Here is a 20,231-nt window from a genome sequence, read left to right as displayed (position 1 = left end):
TTATTAATCCTTAACTAACTATTAACAAATGCTTAACAAGTCATTAATAACTCATTAACTAACAGTTTATGAATGATCTATTAACTACTTATAACGAATAGTTATTCTAAAGTGTTACCAATTAAACTACACTATTTTCTGCAAATCCTCGCTGTGCATTCACTAGCTTGATGACAGCAGAAATGTGAGTTCACTCGCCGCCCGACGCGCGTTGCGACTCCCTTTAGTTACAGAAGAGGGCGGCCCGGGCAGGTGTTTATCCCACAGTGGGGGAGGGGCAGGGCTCACTATTTGGCAGTAACCATGTGTTGTGTTGTAACAGTGGGGGCGGGGCAGGGCTCACTATTTGGCAACAACCAGAACAAACTGGGCAGCACACTGGGAACCACAGGGATGTTCGGGAACACAGGATTCAGCAGTGGAACCAGCAACCTGGGCTTTGGAGCGCCTCAACAGCCTGTTGGTAAGAATGTGCTCTTCTTCTACTATAAATGTATGAACACCATCCATCCATCCATCCATCCATCCATCCATGTAAAGAAACAGCAGTCATTATGTTGGGGTGGCTCTTAACTCATTCACTGCCAAGAGCGACTTATGACGACTTTTCGGCTTTTAGTTTTAGTTTTTTTTTGGGGGGGGGAGGGGTGATTGGCGCTGTGAATGCAGCCTGTGAATGATCCAAGCACCACCAAAGAAGAGTACACCCAGAAATCACATGATCACAACAAAAAAAGATCTAGTAACCTTTCATGTTATTATAAAAGTCATTTTATCTGCTGGCCGTGCAGCAGTAACAGTGTGTATGTTTTGTGATGTCACAGACCGTGCAGCAGTAACAGTGTATGTTTTGTGATGTCACAGACCGTGCAGCAGTAACAGTGTATGTTTTGTGATGTCACAGACCGTGCAGCAGTAACAGTGTGTATGTTTTGTGATGTCACAGACCGTGCAGCAGTAACAGTGTATGTTTTGTGATGTCACAGACCGTGCATCAGTAACGTTTTGTATGTTTTGTGATGTCACAGCCCTCACAGACCCCGGGGCCACGGCCGTGCAGCAGGCGGTCCTCCAGCAGCAGATCAACGCTCTGACTTTCTCTCCGTTTGGAGACTCTCCTCTGTTCAGGAACCCCCTGACCTCTGACCTCAAGAAGAAAGAGGAGGTAATACACACTCACACTCACACACACACACACACACACACACTCACACTCACACACTCTCACACACTCACACTCTCACACAGTTCAGAAACCCTCTGACCGACCCCAAGATAAAGGGTGTTATTATTATATTATCAGTAAAATTTTAGTTCAAGATTGCTTTATTTGTCATTTTGTTTCTTCTGTAAGCAGCATCAGAGACAAATTAGACAATGTGCAATCCTTAAACTAAATTAATTCATGTCAAGAAATATATAAATATATATATATATTTGTTGTCCTCTTTCTTATTGCGGTGCTCTAATAAAAACGTCTCTGTTGCTCCTCCCTCCACCAGCGGCTGAAGCCAACCAATCCGGCGGCCCAGAAAGCTCTGACCACGCCCACCCACTACAAGTTGACCCCACGGCCGGCCACCAGGGTCCGCCCCAAAGCTCTGTCATCAGGCTCCGCCTCCAAGTCACAGCTCTTCGACGGATTGGACGACGACGAGCCGTCAATCACCAACGGAGCCTTCGTACCCAGGTTGATAATAATCATAAAACCTTGAAATATAGAGACTGTCCTGAATACCTTTAGCAAATATAAACCTGTCTGTCTGCCTGTCTGTCTGTCTGTCTGTCTGTCTGCCTGCCTGCCTTTCAGGAAGAGCATAAAGAAGTTGGTTTTAAAGAACGTCAGCAGCAGTTTCTACAGTGAACCAATCAACGTAGAGTCTGACGACCTGGCCACGCCCACTGATTACCCTAGCAACGGACACGCCAGGTACACACACACACACACACACACACACACACACACACACACACACACACACACACACACACTCTTCATTCTGTCGACTAAATGATAAACTGTTCTACGTCTACCTTTTTTCACTGATGAAAACTGAATACAAACTAAGCTATGATGAACTGATTCTATGACTAAATATACTGACTGTTTGGTCAACAAATAAAAACTAGACTAAAACATTAGTGGACAAATATAGGGACTAGTGGAGAAGAGATCCAGTAGAACTAAGACTAGTGGAGAAGAGATCCAGTAGAACTAAGACTAGAGGAGAAGAGATCCAGTAGAACTAAGACTAGTGGAGAAGAGATCCAGTAGAACTAAGACTAGAGGAGAAGAGATCCAGTAGAACTAAGACTAGTGGAGAAGAGATCCAGTAGAACTAAGACTAGTGGAGAAGAGATCCAGTAGAACTAAGACTAGAGGAGAAGAGATCCAGTAGAACTAAGACTAGTGGAGAAGAGATCCAGTAGAACTAAGACTAGTGGAGAAGAGATCCAGTAGAACTAAGACTAGTGGAGAAGAGATCCAGTAGAACTAAGACTAGTGGAGAAGAGATCCAGTAGAACTAAGACTACGGGGCGGCCATAGCTGAGTGGTTAGTGAGCCCGCCTAGGGAGCCAGAGGCCCTGGTTGCCCCAGGTACGATTCCAGGCCAGGCCAGCATATATGTCGATGAAATTAAATTTGTCCCTGAGCAAGACTCTTAACCCCTAATTGCTCACAGGCCCTCATTGGAAACAAGCCCGCAAGGACTTTCATGAACCTCCTGTTAAAAGGAATTATCCATTATCCAGTGGAGAAGAGATCCAGTAGAACTAAGACTTACAGTTAAACATGATTCATACATAGGCGCGTGACAGTGTCATGCACCAAATACTAGCTGATTCATAAGCTTGTAGATCTGCTATTTGTCGGCTTCAGGCTTCCGGTTAAAAATGGCAAAATAATAAATATATATAAATGTCATTTGTAAAATGGCTGTAAAGGTGATATCCTCACAACTATAGTAATCTAAACCTGTGTGTGTGTGTGTTTAGCCCCCAGGAGGAGGAAGAGGAGGTGTTAGGAGGAGTAGAGGAAGACCCCGAGGTCACCCAGTTCTACGTCAACCCCATCGCCAAGCCCGTTCCCCACGGCCGGGTCAATGAGCTGCTGCAAGACACAATCACTGACTTCAACATGCATAAGGTACACATCACTGACTTCAACATGCATAAGGTACACATCACTGACTTCAACATGCATAAGGTACTCATCACTGACTTCAACATGCATAAGGTACATGACTTCAACATGCATAAGGTACATGACTTCAACATGCATAAGGTACATGACTTCAACATGCATAAGGTACACATCACTGACTTCAACATGCATATGGTACATGACTTCAACATGCATAAGGTACTCATCACTGACTTCAACATGCATAAGGTACACATCACTGACTTCAACATGCATAAGGTACACATCACTGACTTCAACATGCATAAGGTACACATCACTGACTTCAACATGCATAAGGTACACATCACTGACTTCAACATGCATAAGGTACACATCACTGACTTCAACATGCATAAGGTACACATCACTGACTTCAACATGCATAAGGTACACATCACTGACTTCAACATGCATAAGGTACACATCACTGACTTCAACATGCATAAGGTACATGACTTCAGCATGGATAAGGTACATGACTTCAACATGCATAAGGTACACATCACTGACTTCAACATGCATAAGGTACATGACTTCAGCATGGATAAGGTACATGACTTCAACATGCATAAGGTACACATCACTTACTTCAACATGCATAAGGTACACATCACTTACTTCAACATGCATAAGGTACATGACTTCAGCATGGATAAGGTACATGACTTCAACATGCATAAGGTACACATCACTGACTTCAACATGCATAAGGTACATGACTTCAGCATGGATAAGGTACATGACTTCAACATGCATAAGGTACACATCACTTACTTCAACATGCATAAGGTACATGACTTCAGCATGGATAAGGTACATGACTTCAGCATGGATAAGGTACACATCACTGACTTCAACATGCATAAGGTACATTACTTCAACATGCATAAGGTACCCAGTCAGGTAAATGACTCCCTACAACACCTCAGACAGTGACACTGGCGATACATCACCTAAAACACACTATTATGGTGTTGTTTTACTAACAACAGACTGCTTTGGCTTGTTAATAACTTCATGGAGAACCACATATCCTGCTACACTAATAAAACACACTATTATGGTGTTGTTTTACTAACAACAGACTGCTTTGGCTTGTTAATAACTTCATAGAGAACCACATATCCTGCTACACTAATAAAACACACTATTATGGTGTTGTTTTACTAACAACAGACTGCTTTGGCTTGTTAATAACTACATAGAGAACCACATATCCTGCTACACTAATAAAACACACTATTATGGCGTTGTTTTACTAACAACAGACTGCTTTGGCTTGTTAATAACTACATAGAGAACCACATATCCTGCTACACTAATAAAACACACTATTATGGTGTTGTTTTACTAACAACAGACTGCTTTGGCTTGTTAATAACTTCATGGAGAACCACATATCCTGCTACACTAATTGAAGACGACACCATGGGGTGTGGAGTCGGCGTTGAACTGGCTCTCAAAGCAGACGCATTCCCCCAGTAACGCCACACTGACTTCCCACACATATTGCTCAGTATTCTGGCTATAACAATGGCTGCTTTCCGCACCGATAATGTACATGCACGTTATCTTTTCTTTCTTTCTTTTCCCTTTTATTTATTCATGGAAACCCATTGAGAGCAAGCTCTCTTTTTCAAGGACGCCCTGATAACAAACATTTGAATCACATTACAATGTCACAACTCATTTAACAATAAAGCTAAAAGAAAAGCAGAAGCATAAAACAACATTAAAATAATCGCAAAAGGCGGTGAATCAGACAATACAGTGAGGACATGGATAACAACACAGAGATTTAAAAATCAGATGCAAATAAACAGTGTTTTTCCTTTTCATTTGGCGATGGGTTCCCAGATTGAATATAATATAATATACTATATATCATAATATAATATACAGTTAATATGAAACTAATTATTACCCAATACTTTTGCACTTCACTTCCACATGTGCTGCAAAGTCAACATCGTCACAAAACAGATCCAGCCCCTCCCCTTTTCACTGGCACACACACACACACACACACACACACACACTAGCGAGTCCTCGCCCTGAAGGGGCAGCAACACTCACCCAGCAGCAGATGACCATCAACAAACACATGTTCATAATATGTAAATATATAATATGTTCATAATATGTAAATATATAATATGTACATAATATGTAAATATATAATATGTACATAATATGTAAATATATAATATGTACATAATATGCAAGGAAAGCCACGTTAATGTGATTATTGTCCTGTACAGATGAGCAGTGAGGTGCTAACATGTTTAACACATCGACCGCCAGAGGTTAATCTCATAATGTACTCACCAGTGCCAAGGTGTTTTTGTTGTTTTTTTGTTTTTTTCATGTCGCCATAGATCTTGTTAAAATCCTTAAGATTGAGCTCTACACAGTCTGTTTACATCCGCGAGATCTCCCTGTATCTCCCAGTGAAGATCGCGTGTCAAACGGGGTATCCATGTTGTAGTTAGAGCGGATTACGTTAAACAGTGAAATGCGAGGAGAAAAAACTACAGGAAGAGAATTGAGTTTCAGTTTCGTCTGTAGAATGGGAGCGGGCGTGATCGTCAAAACCGGATCCCAAATAATTCTATTTCCGGTCATCAAACCGGAAACGGAAGTGGATCAAAAAAAAAATCCGAAAGTGCACCCGGACCGCGCATGCGCGAAAAGACCGCAGCCCGTAGGGCTACGGTCTCGGCGCTTAACAGTTGGATTTAACGGACCGTAGGACTACGTTCTTGGCGGTTAATGTGATTGTTGTCTGTACAGAGGAGCAGTGAGGAGGTGCTAACATGTTTAATGTGATTATTGTCCTGTACAGATGAGCAGTGAGGAGGTGCTAACATGTTTAATGTGATTGTTGTCTGTACAGAGGAGCAGTGAGGAGGTGCTAACATGTTTAATGTGATTGTTGTCCTGTAGAGAGGACCAGTGAGGAGGTGCTAACATGTTTAATGTGATTGTTGTCCTGTACAGAGGAGCAGTGAGGAGGTGCTAACATGTTTAATGTGATTGTTGTCTGTACAGAGGAGCAGTGAGGAGGTGCTAACATGTTTAATGTGATTGTTTGTAGAGAGGAGCAGTGAGGAGGTGCTAACATGTTTAATGTGATTGTTGTCCTGTAGAGAGGACCAGTGAGGAGGTGCTAACATGTTTAATGTGATTATTGTCCTGTACAGATGAGCAGTGAGGAGGTGCTAACATGTTTAATGTGATTGTTGTCTGTACAGAGGAGCAGTGAGGAGGTGCTAACATGTTTAATGTGATTGTTGTCCTGTAGAGAGGACCAGTGAGGAGGTGCTAACATGTTTAATGTGATTGTTGTCCTGTACAGAGGAGCAGTGAGGAGGTGCTAACATGTTTAATGTGATTGTTGTCTGTACAGAGGAGCAGTGAGGAGGTGCTAACATGTTTAATGTGATTGTTTGTAGAGAGGAGCAGTGAGGAGGTGCTAACATGTTTAATGTGATTGTTGTCCTGTAGAGAGGACCAGTGAGGAGGTGCTAACATGTTTAATGTGATTATTGTCCTGTACAGATGAGCACTGAGGAGGTGCTAACATGTTTAATGTGATTGTTGTCTGTACAGAGGAGCAGTGAGGAGGTGCTAACATGTTTAATGTGATTGTTGTCCTGTACAGAGGAGCAGTGAGGAGGTGCTAACATGTTTAATGTGATTGTTGTCTGTACAGAGGAGCAGTGAGGAGGTGCTAACATGTTTAATGTGATTGTTTGTAGAGAGGAGCAGTGAGGAGGTGCTAACATGTTTAATGTGATTGTTGTCCTGTAGAGAGGACCAGTGAGGAGGTGCTAACATGTTTAATGTGATTGTTGTCTGTACAGAGGAGCAGTGAGGAGGTGCTAACATGTTTAATGTGATTGTCTGTACAGAGGAGCAGTGAGGAGGTGCTAACATGTTTAATGTGATTGTTGTCTGTACAGAGGAGCAGTGAGGAGGTGCTAACATGTTTAATATGATTGTTGTCTGTACAGAGGAGCAGTGAGGAGGTGCTAACATGTTTAATGTGATTGTTGTCTGTACAGAGGAGCAGTGAGGAGGTGCTAACATGTTTAATGTGATTGTTGTCTGTACAGAGGATCAGTGAGGAGGTGCTAACATGTTTAATGTGATTATTGTCCTGTACAGAGGAGCAGTGAGGAGGTGCTAACATGTTTAATGTGATTGTTGTCTGTACAGAGGAGCAGTGAGGAGGTGCTAACATGTTTAATGTGATTGTTGTCTGTACAGAGGAGCAGTGAGGAGGTGCTAACATGTTTAATGTGATTGTTGTCTGTACAGAGGAGCAGTGAGGAGGTGCTAACATGTTTAATGTGATTGTTTGTAGAGAGGAGCAGTGAGGAGGTGCTAACATGTTTAATGTGATTGTTGTCCTGTAGAGAGGACCAGTGAGGAGGTGCTAACATGTTTAATGTGATTGTTGTCTGTACAGAGGAGCAGTGAGGAGGTGCTAACATGTTTAATGTGATTGTTGTCTGTACAGAGGAGCAGTGAGGAGGTGCTAACATGTTTAATGTGATTGTTGTCTGTACAGAGGAGCAGTAAGGAGGTGCTAACATGTTTAATGTGATTGTTGTCTGTACAGAGGAGCAGTGAGGAGGTGCTAACATGTTTAATGTGATTGTTGTCTGTACAGAGGAGCAGTGAGGAGGTGGCAGGAGGAGCAGAGGAGTCCGAACAGGAGGAGAGAGAGGAGACACAGGAGAACCAAGCTGCTCCTCATCCTGCAGGTTAGATTACGCGATTGGCACGTGGCGGCTTTAAAGCGGTTCGCGTAGATCTACGTGATTGGCAGTCAATGTGTTAATGAACTTAAATGTGTTATCTTGAGCCCTACTTATGTTTCCTGTTGTGTGTGTGTGTGTGTGTGTGTGTGTGTGTAGGCATCATATTAAGTCGTGTTGGCTACTACACCATTCCCTCTGTGGAGGAGTTAGCAGAGCTGCTGGACGAGAACGGACAGTGTCTGGTCCACAACTTTACCATCGGACGCAAAGGTAAAACACCTCTATATCACCTCCTCTATATCACCTCCTCTATATCACCTCCTCTATATCACCTCTATATCCCCTCCTCTATATCCCCTCCTCTATATCCCCTCCTCTATATCACCTCCTCTATATCACCTCCTCTATATCACCTCTATATCACCTCTATATCACCTCCTCTATATCCCCTCCTCTATATCACCTCCTCTATATCCCCTCCTCTATATCACCTCCTCTATATCACCTCCTCTATATCACCTCCTCTATATCACCTCCTCTATATCACCTCCTCTATATCCCCTCCTCTATATCACCTCCTCTATATCCCCTCCTCTATATCACCTCCTCTATATCACCTCCTCTATATCACCTCTATATCACCTCCTCTATATCCCCTCCTCTATATCCCCTCCTCTATATCACCTCCTCTATATCCCCTCCTCTATATCACCTCCTCTATATCACCTCCTCTATATCACCTCCTCTATATCACCTCCTCTATATCCCCTCCTCTATATCACCTCCTCTATATCCCCTCCTCTATATCACCTCCTCTATATCACCTCCTCTATATCACCTCTATATCCCCTCCTCTATATCCCCTCCTCTATATCACCTCCTCTATATCACCTCTATATCCCCTCCTCTATATCACCTCCTCTATATCACCTCCTCTATATCACCTCCTCTATATCACCTCCTCTATATCCCCTCCTCTATATCCCCTCCTCTATATCACCTCCTCTATATCACCTCCTCTATATCACCTCTATATCCCCTCCTCTATATCCCCTCCTCTATATCACCTCCTCTATATCACCTCCTCTATATCACCTCCTCTATATCACCTCCTCTATATCACCTCCTCTATATCCCCTCCTCTATATCACCTCCTCTATATCCCCTCCTCTATATCACCTCCTCTATATCCCCTCCTCTATATCACCTCCTCTATATCACCTCCTCTATATCACCTCCTCTATATCCCCTCCTCTATATCACCTCCTCTATATCACCTCCTCTATATCACCTCTATGATGTATAGATTTAGATATATTTGTTGTGATTTAGTGGTGATAGGTCAGTTTTGACGCAGTCTTCTGATTGGCTGTTGCAGGGTGATTTAGTGGTGATAGGTCAGTTTTGACGCAGTCTTCTGATTGGCTGTTAAACGACTCATATTTTACCAGTCGACGTGTCGAGGGCAATAATAGATGTGTCCATCCATTTTTCTTTAATTAATTAATTAATTAATTTAGCTGTGCAGCAGTTAAGTGGAGAGCCAAATAGAGCTTTCCTTTAAGTGCCACAACTAATGCAGCTGCACCCATCATGTTTAGAATTTGTATTAAAGCCCTAAGGATAATAAAAATGAGACTTTATTTTATAAACATGTGTTTATTAACACATTGCGTCCCAATCGCGATGGTTCTACGCGAACCTAAATAATTGCGCAGCGTGCCAGTCGCGTAGTTCTACGCGAAGTGGTCATTTTATTTTATTTCTCTCACAGTGACACATTTCATTGTAGGCCTCCCTCGCAGTGACACATTTCATTGTAGGCCTCCCTCACAGTGACACATTTCATTGTAGGCCTCCCTCACAGTGACACATTTCATTTCACAGCTACCCTGTGTGTCTACAAACAGTTTAACGCGCGATCTTAAGGTATTTAGCGCGGTCTGTAGCGACGTGAAAAAAACTAAAAAACAACAATAAATCGCTGGCACTGGTGAGTACATTATGATATTAAACTCTGGCGTGGAATGTGTTAAATAATGTCAGACTGAGCTCTCCGTCCCGATGCCAAATAATAATAGTAACAACACAACACGTTCAGCAATATGTAGCTATATGGCCTTATATGAACTTTTATAACATCTTACGGAGCGACGGGAGCGTTTGGTAACCTCCGCGAGATGCTCGCCTTAAAACACGGTCGCCCCGGATCAAATCCGGCGGCTGCCTGGTTCTCCTACATGTAACCTCAGTAAAGAAAGGTTCTCCTACATGTAACCTCAGTAACTAAAGATACTCCTACATGTAACCTCAGTAAAGAAAGATACTCTACATGTAACCTCAGTAAAGAAAGATACTCTACATGTAACCTCAGTAAAGAAAGGTACTCTACATGTAACCTCAGTAAAGAAAGATACTCTACATGTAACCTCAGTAAAGAAAGGTACTCTACATGTAACCTCAGTAAAGAAAGGTTCTCCTACATGTAACCTCAGTAAAGAAAGGTTCTCCTACATGTAACCTCAGTAAAGAAAGATACTCTACATGTAACCTCAGTAAAGAAAGGTTCTCCTACATGTAACCTCAGTAAAGAAAGATACTCCTACATGTAACCTCAGTAAAGAAAGATACTCCTACATGTAACCTCAGTAAAGAAAGATACTCCTACATGTAACCTCAGTAAAGAAAGATACTCTACATGTAACCTCAGTAAAGAAAGGTACTCCTACATGTAACCTCAGTAAAGAAAGGTTCTCCTACATGTAACCTCAGTAAAGAAAGGTTCTCCTACATGTAACCTCAGTAAAGAAAGGTTCTCCTACATGTAACCTCAGTAAAGAAAGGTTCTCCTACATGTAACCTCAGTAAAGAAAGGTTCTCCTACATGTAACCTCAGTAAAGAAAGGTTCTCCTACATGTAACCTCAGTAAAGAAAGGTTCTCCTACATGTAACCTCAGTAAAGAAAGGTACTCTACATGTAACCTCAGTAAAGAAAGGTACTCCTACATGTAACCTCAGTAAAGAAAGGTTCTCCTACATGTAACCTCAGTAAAGAAAGATACTCCTACATGTAACCTCAGTAAAGAAAGATACTCTACATGTAACCTCAGTAAAGAAAGATACTCCTACATGTAACCTCAGTAAAGAAAGATACTCCTACATGTAACCTCAGTAAAGAAAGGTACTCTACATGTAACCTCAGTAAAGAAAGGTACTCTACATGTAACCTCAGTAAAGAAAGATACTCTACATGTAACCTCAGTAAAGAAAGGTACTCCTACATGTAACCTCAGTAAAGAAAGATACTCCTACATGTAACCTCAGTAAAGAAAGATACTCCTACATGTAACCTCAGTAAAGAAAGATACTCCTACATGTAACCTCAGTAAAGAAAGATACTCCTACATGTAACCTCAGTAAAGAAAGATACTCCTACATGTAACCTCAGTAAAGAAAGGTACTCTACATGTAACCTCAGTAAAGAAAGGTACTCTACATGTAACCTCAGTAAAGAAAGATACTCTACATGTAACCTCAGTAAAGAAAGGTACTCCTACATGTAACCTCAGTAAAGAAAGATACTCCTACATGTAACCTCAGTAAAGAAAGATACTCTACATGTAACCTCAGTAAAGAAAGGTACTCTACATGTAACCTCAGTAAAGAAAGATACTCTACATGTAACCTCAGTAAAGAAAGGTACTCTACATGTAACCTCAGTAAAGAAAGATACTCCTACATGTAACCTCAGTAAAGAAAGATACTCTACATGTAACCTCAGTAAAGAAAGATACTCTACATGTAACCTCAGTAAAGAAAGATACTCTACATGTAACCTCAGTAAAGAAAGATACTCTACATGTAACCTCAGTAAAGAAAGATACTCCTACATGTAACCTCAGTAAAGAAAGATACTCTACATGTAACCTCAGTAAAGAAAGGTACTCTACATGTAACCTCAGTAAAGAAAGATACTCTACATGTAACCTCAGTAAAGAAAGGTACTCCTACATGTAACCTCAGTAAAGAAAGATACTCTACATGTAACCTCAGTAAAGAAAGGTACTCCTACATGTAACCTCAGTAAAGAAAGATACTCTACATGTAACCTCAGTAAAGAAAGGTACTCCTACATGTAACCTCAGTAAAGAAAGGTACTCCTACATGTAACCTCAGTAAAGAAAGGTTCTCCTACATGTAACCTCAGTAAAGAAAGGTACTCTACATGTAACCTCAGTAAAGAAAGATACTCCTACATGTAACCTCAGTAAAGAAAGGTTCTCCTACATGTAACCTCAGTAAAGAAAGGTACTCTACATGTAACCTCAGTAAAGAAAGGTACTCTACATGTAACCTCAGTAAAGAAAGGTTCTCCTACATGTAACCTCAGTAAAGAAAGGTTCTCCTACATGTAACCTCAGTAAAGAAAGGTTCTCCTACATGTAACCTCAGTAAAGAAAGGTACTCCTACATGTAACCTCAGTAAAGAAAGGTTCTCCTACATGTAACCTCAGTAAAGAAAGGTTCTCCTACATGTAACCTCAGTAAAGAAAGGTTCTCCTACATGTAACCTCAGTAAAGAAAGATACTCCTACATGTAACCTCAGTAAAGAAAGATACTCCTACATGTAACCTCAGTAAAGAAAGGTTCTCCTACATGTAACCTCAGTAAAGAAAGGTTCTCCTACATGTAACCTCAGTAAAGAAAGGTTCTCCTACATGTAACCTCAGTAAAGAAAGGTACTCTACATGTAACCTCAGTAAAGAAAGGTACTCCTACATGTAACCTCAGTAAAGAAAGATACTCCTACATGTAACCTCAGTAAAGAAAGGTACTCCTACATGTAACCTCAGTAAAGAAAGATACTCCTACATGTAACCTCAGTAAAGAAAGGTACTCCTACATGTAACCTCAGTAAAGAAAGGTACTCCTACATGTAACCTCAGTAAAGAAAGGTTCTCTACATGTAACCTCAGTAAAGAAAGGTTCTCCTACATGTAACCTCAGTAAAGAAAGGTACTCCTACATGTAACCTCAGTAAAGAAAGGTTCTCCTACATGTAACCTCAGTAAAGAAAGATACTCCTACATGTAACCTCAGTAAAGAAAGATACTCCTACATGTAACCTCAGTAAAGAAAGGTTCTCCTACATGTAACCTCAGTAAAGAAAGGTTCTCCTACATGTAACCTCAGTAAAGAAAGGTTCTCCTACATGTAACCTCAGTAAAGAAAGGTACTCCTACATGTAACCTCAGTAAAGAAAGGTACTCTACATGTAACCTCAGTAAAGAAAGGTACTCCTACATGTAACCTCAGTAAAGAAAGGTTCTCCTACATGTAACCTCAGTAAAGAAAGGTACTCCTACATGTAACCTCAGTAAAGAAAGGTACTCTACATGTAACCTCAGTAAAGAAAGGTACTCCTACATGTAACCTCAGTAAAGAAAGATACTCCTACATGTAACCTCAGTAAAGAAAGGTACTCCTACATGTAACCTCAGTAAAGAAAGGTACTCCTACATGTAACCTCAGTAAAGAAAGGTTCTCTACATGTAACCTCAGTAAAGAAAGGTTCTCCTACATGTAACCTCAGTAAAGAAAGATACTCCTACATGTAACCTCAGTAAAGAAAGGTACTCCTACATGTAACCTCAGTAAAGAAAGATACTCCTACATGTAACCTCAGTAAAGAAAGGTTCTCCTACATGTAACCTCAGTAAAGAAAGGTACTCTACATGTAACCTCAGTAAATAAAGGTACTCCTACATGTAACCTCAGTAAAGAAAAATACTCCTACATGTAACCTCAGTAAAGAAAGATACTCTACATGTAACCTCAGTAAAGAAAGGTACTCCTACATGTAACCTCAGTAAAGAAAGATACTCCTACATGTAACCTCAGTAAAGAAAGGTACTCTACATGTAACCTCAGTAAAGAAAGGTACTCCTACATGTAACCTCAGTAAAGAAAGGTACTCCTACATGTAACCTCAGTAAAGAAAGGTACTCTACATGTAACCTCAGTAAAGAAAGGTACTCTACATGTAACCTCAGTAAAGAAAGGTACTCCTACATGTAACCTCGGTAAAGAAAGATACTCCTACATGTAACCTCGGTAAAGAAAGGTACTCCTACATGTAACCTCGGTAAAGAAAATGGGGGCGAGTGTGTTTTGGGGCGATGGTTCCGGTTACCTCAGCCTACGTTCGTTCTCTCTCTCGTGGCGTCGTCATTGTTTGGCGACAGAGCACGGTGTATTCTGAAAATGTCTTCAGCTCACGGAAGCCTTTCCCCTCCACAACGCTGATAGTAGGTTAATATCTCAGGCTATCAGCTGTCATACCAGTGATCTTTTCTGCTACCTATCTACTTTTTTTCACATCCCTACTTCTGATTGGCTGTTGCAGGGTGATTTAGTGGTGATAGGTCAGTTCTAATGCAGTCTTCTAATTGGCTGTTGCAGGGTACGGGTCGGTGTACTTCCCAGGAACGCTGAACGTGGTCGGTCTGAACCTGGACGACATCGTCCACTTCCGGCGAAAAGAAGTCATCGTCTATCCCGACGACACCCACAAACCACCACAGGGGGAGGGGCTCAACAGGTGAGACCACACCCACAAACCACCACAGGGGGAGGGGCTCAACCAGTAAGACCACACCCACACATGATGACATGGAGGAAAGGGCTCAAAGTCAGAGGTTCAGTGTCTTGCTCAAGGACACTTTGTTTCACACGGTTTCCACTAATGGACCCTTCGCTAAGCCCCACCCACTTCACTCTGTGACTGGTGGTGCGAAGTTAGTCACACCCAGGCCTGGCAGCGCCTGGCAAGCTCTGCTTCTCACCCATTGACTTGCATGTTAAATGACAGCTTTTCCCCTTAAAAATAATCGATCATTTCAGGAGTTAGAGCTTCAAAATCTCTTCTAAATCTAGTCAACAAGGCCTGCAGTATAGCCTGACACTCAGCCTGAATTTTCATTTCGTTTCACTCCATTATTCAGTCTGAAAGCCCTCTCAATGCAGCCGATTTCTGAGATGGGGGCGTGGCCAAAGTTTTTTTTTCAAAGACTCTTTGGCGATTGGTTCATACTGGATTATCCCAATCCCGATTCGTCGTACAGATTTTCAACCGAGAAACACCCGCCTTCGACAGCGTCACCAGACCCTGAATGCGAGGCAAACGATTCAGGGGGTGGAGCCAGGCTACCTGCAGTAGTCTAATCACTGGACAAATGTGCATTACATTATTTAAATAAACTAAAAACACAGGAAATGTTAGAGGGAGTAATAGCCTTGGATACACAACGGTCGACTGTCACGACTGTCAACTTCAACCTGGTGTTTTCACTTTCTCCATTTACGGCCCGTACATCTACAGAAACGTTCATATTTCAAATATAAAGTGCTTATCCCATGGCCACGGATGTTACATTTATGTACGGGCTCTCAGAAGTACCTGTAACATCCGTATTGTTCAATAAAAAGCATTTTAAGCTGATCGGTGGCCATTTTCTCCATATGCTTTCAACTAAGCGACCCTATTGGTTGGTAGCTGTATTGCACTCTGATACATTATAACTCTATGAGAAAATGGCCACTGATCGGATTTAAATGCTTTTTATTGAACAATACAGAATATACGGGTACTTTTGAGAGTCCCGTGCATAATTGTAACATCCGTGGCCATGGGGTAAGCACTTTATATTTGAAATCTGAACGTTTATATAGATGTACGGACCGTAAATGGAGAAAGTGCTAACACCAGGTTGAAGGTGATCCTTGACTGTAACAGTAGTTTTCATGTACCGCAGGGTAAGACTGCAGTAGCAGTTCATAAATAGACAAACAAATGAATTAATATACATTAACGTGCGGAATCCGAAACAGGCAGCGCTGTGATTCTGAATGTTGTTAGGATTACGGTGATTAGTAGCCTATTATTGACACCACCTGGGCGAGTGAGTCGTGTAACTTTCCCGACGTTAAGCTGTGTATGTGTTGTTAACACAGCCATGCAGCCTCGCAGTTTAAGTGCAGATTTCAGCTTGGGAAAAGAACCCTCCAACGGGTTTGGGTACGTGGAATCTGTTGCTGCTTCATAGCGATATATTATAACTCTATGGTTCATAGTCACCATTGCATTATCGTGGTATTCCTATTCTTGCCATTATGTTGCAAATGATTGTGTGTGTGCGGGCAAAACAACATTGACAGCTATGGCAGGTGACGAAAGCTTGCCAGACCTATGCCAGGCTATCAACGGTTGCTAAGCTGGCATTGGACAATCGCTTTTGGGGTGGGGTTTAGCGAAGGGTCCATTGGGCTTAGCAACATGTTTCAGTTGTGAGATTTTATTTTGCTTTAATCCATCTGTCTGTCTGTCTGTCTGTCTGTCTGTCTGTCTGTCTGTCTGTCTGTCTGTCTGTCTGTCTGTCTGTCTGTCTGTCTGTATCACTGGAGACCTGGGTTTGAATCCCGGGCGTAAACATTTGTGTGTGTCCTCTCTCTAGACGTGCTGAGGTCACTCTAGACGGGGTGTGGCCTGTTGATAAGACCATGTGACATGTCTCTCTCTCTCTCTCTCTAGACGTGCTGAGGTCACTCTAGACGGGGTGTGGCCTGTAGATAAGACCATGTGACATGTCTCTCTCTCTCTCTCTCTCTCTCTCTAGGCGTGCTGAGGTCACTCTAGACGGGGTGTGGCCTGTAGATAAGACCATGTGATATGTCTCTCTCTCTCTCTCTCTCTCTCTAGACGTGCTGAGGTCACTCTAGACGGGGTGTGGCCTGTAGATAAGACCATGTGACATGTCTCTCTCTCTCTCTCTAGGCGTGCTGAGGTCACTCTAGACGGGGTGTGGCCTGTGGATAAGACCATGTGACATGTCTCTCTCTCTCTCTCTCTCTAGACGTGCTGAGGTCACTCTAGACGGGGTGTGGCCTGTGGATAAGACCATGTGACATGTCTCTCTCTCTCTCTCTCTCTAGACGTGCTGAGGTCACTCTAGACGGGGTGTGGCCTGTGGATAAGACCATGTGATATGTCTCTCTCTCTCTCTCTCTCTCTCTAGGCGTGCTGAGGTCACTCTAGACGGGGTGTGGCCTGTAGATAAGACCATGTGATATGTCTCTCTCTCTCTCTCTCTCTCTCTAGACGTGCTGAGGTCACTCTAGACGGGGTGTGGCCTGTAGATAAGACCATGTGACATGTCTCTCTCTCTCTCTCTAGGCGTGCTGAGGTCACTCTAGACGGGGTGTGGCCTGTGGATAAGACCATGTGACATGTCTCTCTCTCTCTCTCTCTCTAGACGTGCTGAGGTCACTCTAGACAGGGTGTGGCCTGTAGATAAGACCATGTGATATGTCTCTCTCTCTCTCTCTCTCGGCGTGCTGAGGTCACTCTAGACAGGGTGTGGCCTGTAGATAAGACCATGTGATATGTCTCTCTCTCTCTCTCTCTCTCTCTAGACGTGCTGAGGTCACTCTAGACGGGGTGTGGCCTGTGGATAAGACGTCCTGCAGTGACATCAGGTCTCCAGAACGTCTGTCCAACATGGACTACCAGGCCAGGCTGGAGACAGCCTGCAGGAAGCAGGGAGCTCGCTTCCTGGAGTACCGACCGGAGACAGGCTCCTGGGTGTTTGAGGTGAGACACACGCACACCTGTCTGTCTGTCTGACTGTCTATCTGTCTCTGAAAACACCTGTTCTATTACTGTTCTACACAAACATGTCTCTGAAAACACCTGTTCCATTACTGTTCTACACAAACATGTCTCTGAAAACACCTGTTCTATTACTGTTCTACACAAACATGTCTCTGAAAACACCTGTTCTATTACTGTTCTACACAAACATGTCTCTGAAAACACCTGTTCTATTACTGTTCTACACAAACATGTCTCTGAAAACACCTGTTCTATTACTGTTCTACACAAACATGTCTCTGAAAACACCTGTTCTATTACTGTTCTACACAAACATGTCTCTGAAAACACCTGTTCTATTACTGTTCTACACAAACATGTCTCTGAAAACACCTGTTCTATTACTGTTCTACACAAACATGTCTCTGAAAACACCTGTTCTATTACTGTTCTACACAAACATGTCTCTGAAAACACCTGTTCTATTACTGTTCTACACAAACATGTCTCTGAAAACACCTGTTCTATTACTGTTCTACACAAACATGTCTCTGAAAACACCTGTTCTATTACTGTTCTACACAAACATGTCTCTGAAAACACCTGTTCTATTACTGTTCTACACAAACATGTCTCTGAAAACACCTGTTCTATTACTGTTCTACACAAACATGTCTCTGAAAACACCTGTTCTATTACTGTTCTACACAAACATGTCTCTGAAAACACCTGTTCTATTAATGTTCTACACAAACATGTCTCTGAAAACACCTGTTCTATTACTGTTCTACACAAACATGTCTCTGAAAACACCTGTTCTATTACTGTTCTACACAAACATGTCTCTGAAAACACCTGTTCTATTACTGTTCTACACAAACATGTCTCTGAAAACACCTGTTCTATTACTGTTCTACACAAACATGTCTCTGAAAACACCTGTTCTATTACTGTTCTACACAAACATGTCTCTGAAAACACCTGTTCTATTACTGTTCTACACAAACATGTCTCTGAAAACACCTGTTCTATTACTGTTCTACACAAACATGTCTCTGAAAACACCTGTTCTATTACTGTTCTACACAAACATGTCTCTGAAAACACCTGTTCTATTACTGTTCTACACAAACATGTCTCTGAAAACACCTGTTCTATTACTGTTCTACACAAACATGTCTCTGAAAACACCTGTTCTATTACTGTTCTACACAAACATGTCTCTGAAAACACCTGTTCTATTACTGTTCTACACAAACATGTCTCTGAAAACACCTGTTCTATTACTGTTCTACACAAACATGTCTCTGAAAACACCTGTTCTATTAATGTTCTACACAAACATGTCTCTGAAAACACCTGTTCTATTACTGTTCTACACAAACATGTCTCTGAAAACACCTGTTCCATTACTGTTCTACACAAACATGTCTCTGAAAACACCTGTTCTATTACTGTTCTACACAAACATGGTGGAAATAGAACATCTAAAAGCTACACGGTCTACACATGTAGGACTGTAAGGTCTACACATGTAGGACTGTAAGGTCTACACATGTAGGACTGTAAGGTCTACACATGTAGGACTGTAAGGTCTACACATGTAGGACTGTGTAAGGTCTACACATGTAGGACTGTGTAAGGTCTACACATGTAGGACTGTGTAAGGTCTACACATGTAGGACTGTGTAAGGTCTACACATGTAGGACTGTGTAAGGTCTACACATGTAGGACTGTGTAAGGTCTACACATGTAGGACTGTGTAAGGTCTACACATGTAGGACTGTGTAAGGTCTACACATGTAGGACTGTGTAAGGTCTACACATGTAGGACTGTAAGGTCTACACATGTAGGACTGTAAGGTCTACACATGTAGGACTGTAAGGTCTACACATGTAGGACTGTAAGGTCTACACATGTAGGACTGTAAGGTCTACACATGTAGGACTGTAAGGTCTACACATGTAGGACTGTAAGGTCTACACATGTAGGACTGTAAGGTCTACACATGTAGGACTGTGTAAGGTCTACACATGTAGGACTGTGTAAGGTCTACACATGTAGGACTGTGTAAGGTCTACACATGTAGGACTGTGTAAGGTCTACACATGTAGGACTGTGTAAGGTCTACACATGTAGGACTGTCTAAGGTCTACACATGTAGGACTGTAAGGTCTACACATGTAGGACTGTAAGGTCTACACATGTAGGACTGTGTAAGGTCTACACATGTAGGACTGTAAGGTCTACACATGTAGGACTGTAAGGTCTACACATGTAGGACTGTAAGGTCTACACATGTAGGACTGTAAGGTCTACACATGTAGGACTGTAAGGTCTACACATGTAGGACTGTAAGGTCTACACATGTAGGACTGTAAGGTCTACACATGTAGGACTGTAAGGTCTACACATGTAGGACTGTAAGGTCTACACATGTAGGACTGTAAGGTCTACACATGTAGGACTGTAAGGTCTACACATGTAGGACTGTAAGGTCTACACATGTAGGACTGTAAGGTCTACACATGTAGGACTGTGTAAGGTCTACACATGTAGGACTGTGTAAGGTCTACACATGTAGGACTGTGTAAGGTCTACACATGTAGGACTGTGTAAGGT

At 42.1% G+C, this 20,231-nt stretch overlaps 1 protein-coding gene across 2 annotated transcripts in view; it reads left to right on the top strand.

The window, feature by feature from the left end:
* Nucleotides 1–20,231, top strand: part of nup98 (nucleoporin 98 and 96 precursor) — an 84,069-nt gene that overhangs the window by 35,111 nt on the left and 28,727 nt on the right. For both annotated transcript variants that reach the window (XM_080434610.1, XM_080434609.1), the window contains 9 exons: nt 323–463; nt 1,029–1,165; nt 1,503–1,690; nt 1,811–1,930; nt 2,998–3,148; nt 7,866–7,959; nt 8,113–8,226; nt 14,421–14,559; nt 17,430–17,607. In XM_080434610.1, the coding sequence (XP_080290736.1) occupies nt 323–463; nt 1,029–1,165; nt 1,503–1,690; nt 1,811–1,930; nt 2,998–3,148; nt 7,866–7,959; nt 8,113–8,226; nt 14,421–14,559; nt 17,430–17,607 (1,262 nt within the window). The remainder of the gene's footprint in view (nt 1–322; nt 464–1,028; nt 1,166–1,502; nt 1,691–1,810; nt 1,931–2,997; nt 3,149–7,865; nt 7,960–8,112; nt 8,227–14,420; nt 14,560–17,429; nt 17,608–20,231) is intronic.

This window comes from Gymnoscopelus braueri, assembly GCF_963280865.1.
Source record: "Gymnoscopelus braueri genome assembly, chromosome: 8".
Classification (NCBI taxonomy): domain Eukaryota; kingdom Metazoa; phylum Chordata; class Actinopteri; order Myctophiformes; family Myctophidae; genus Gymnoscopelus; species Gymnoscopelus braueri.
The sequence above is the reverse complement of the archived record's forward strand: the minus strand, read 5'-3'. Positions and strand labels throughout refer to the sequence as shown.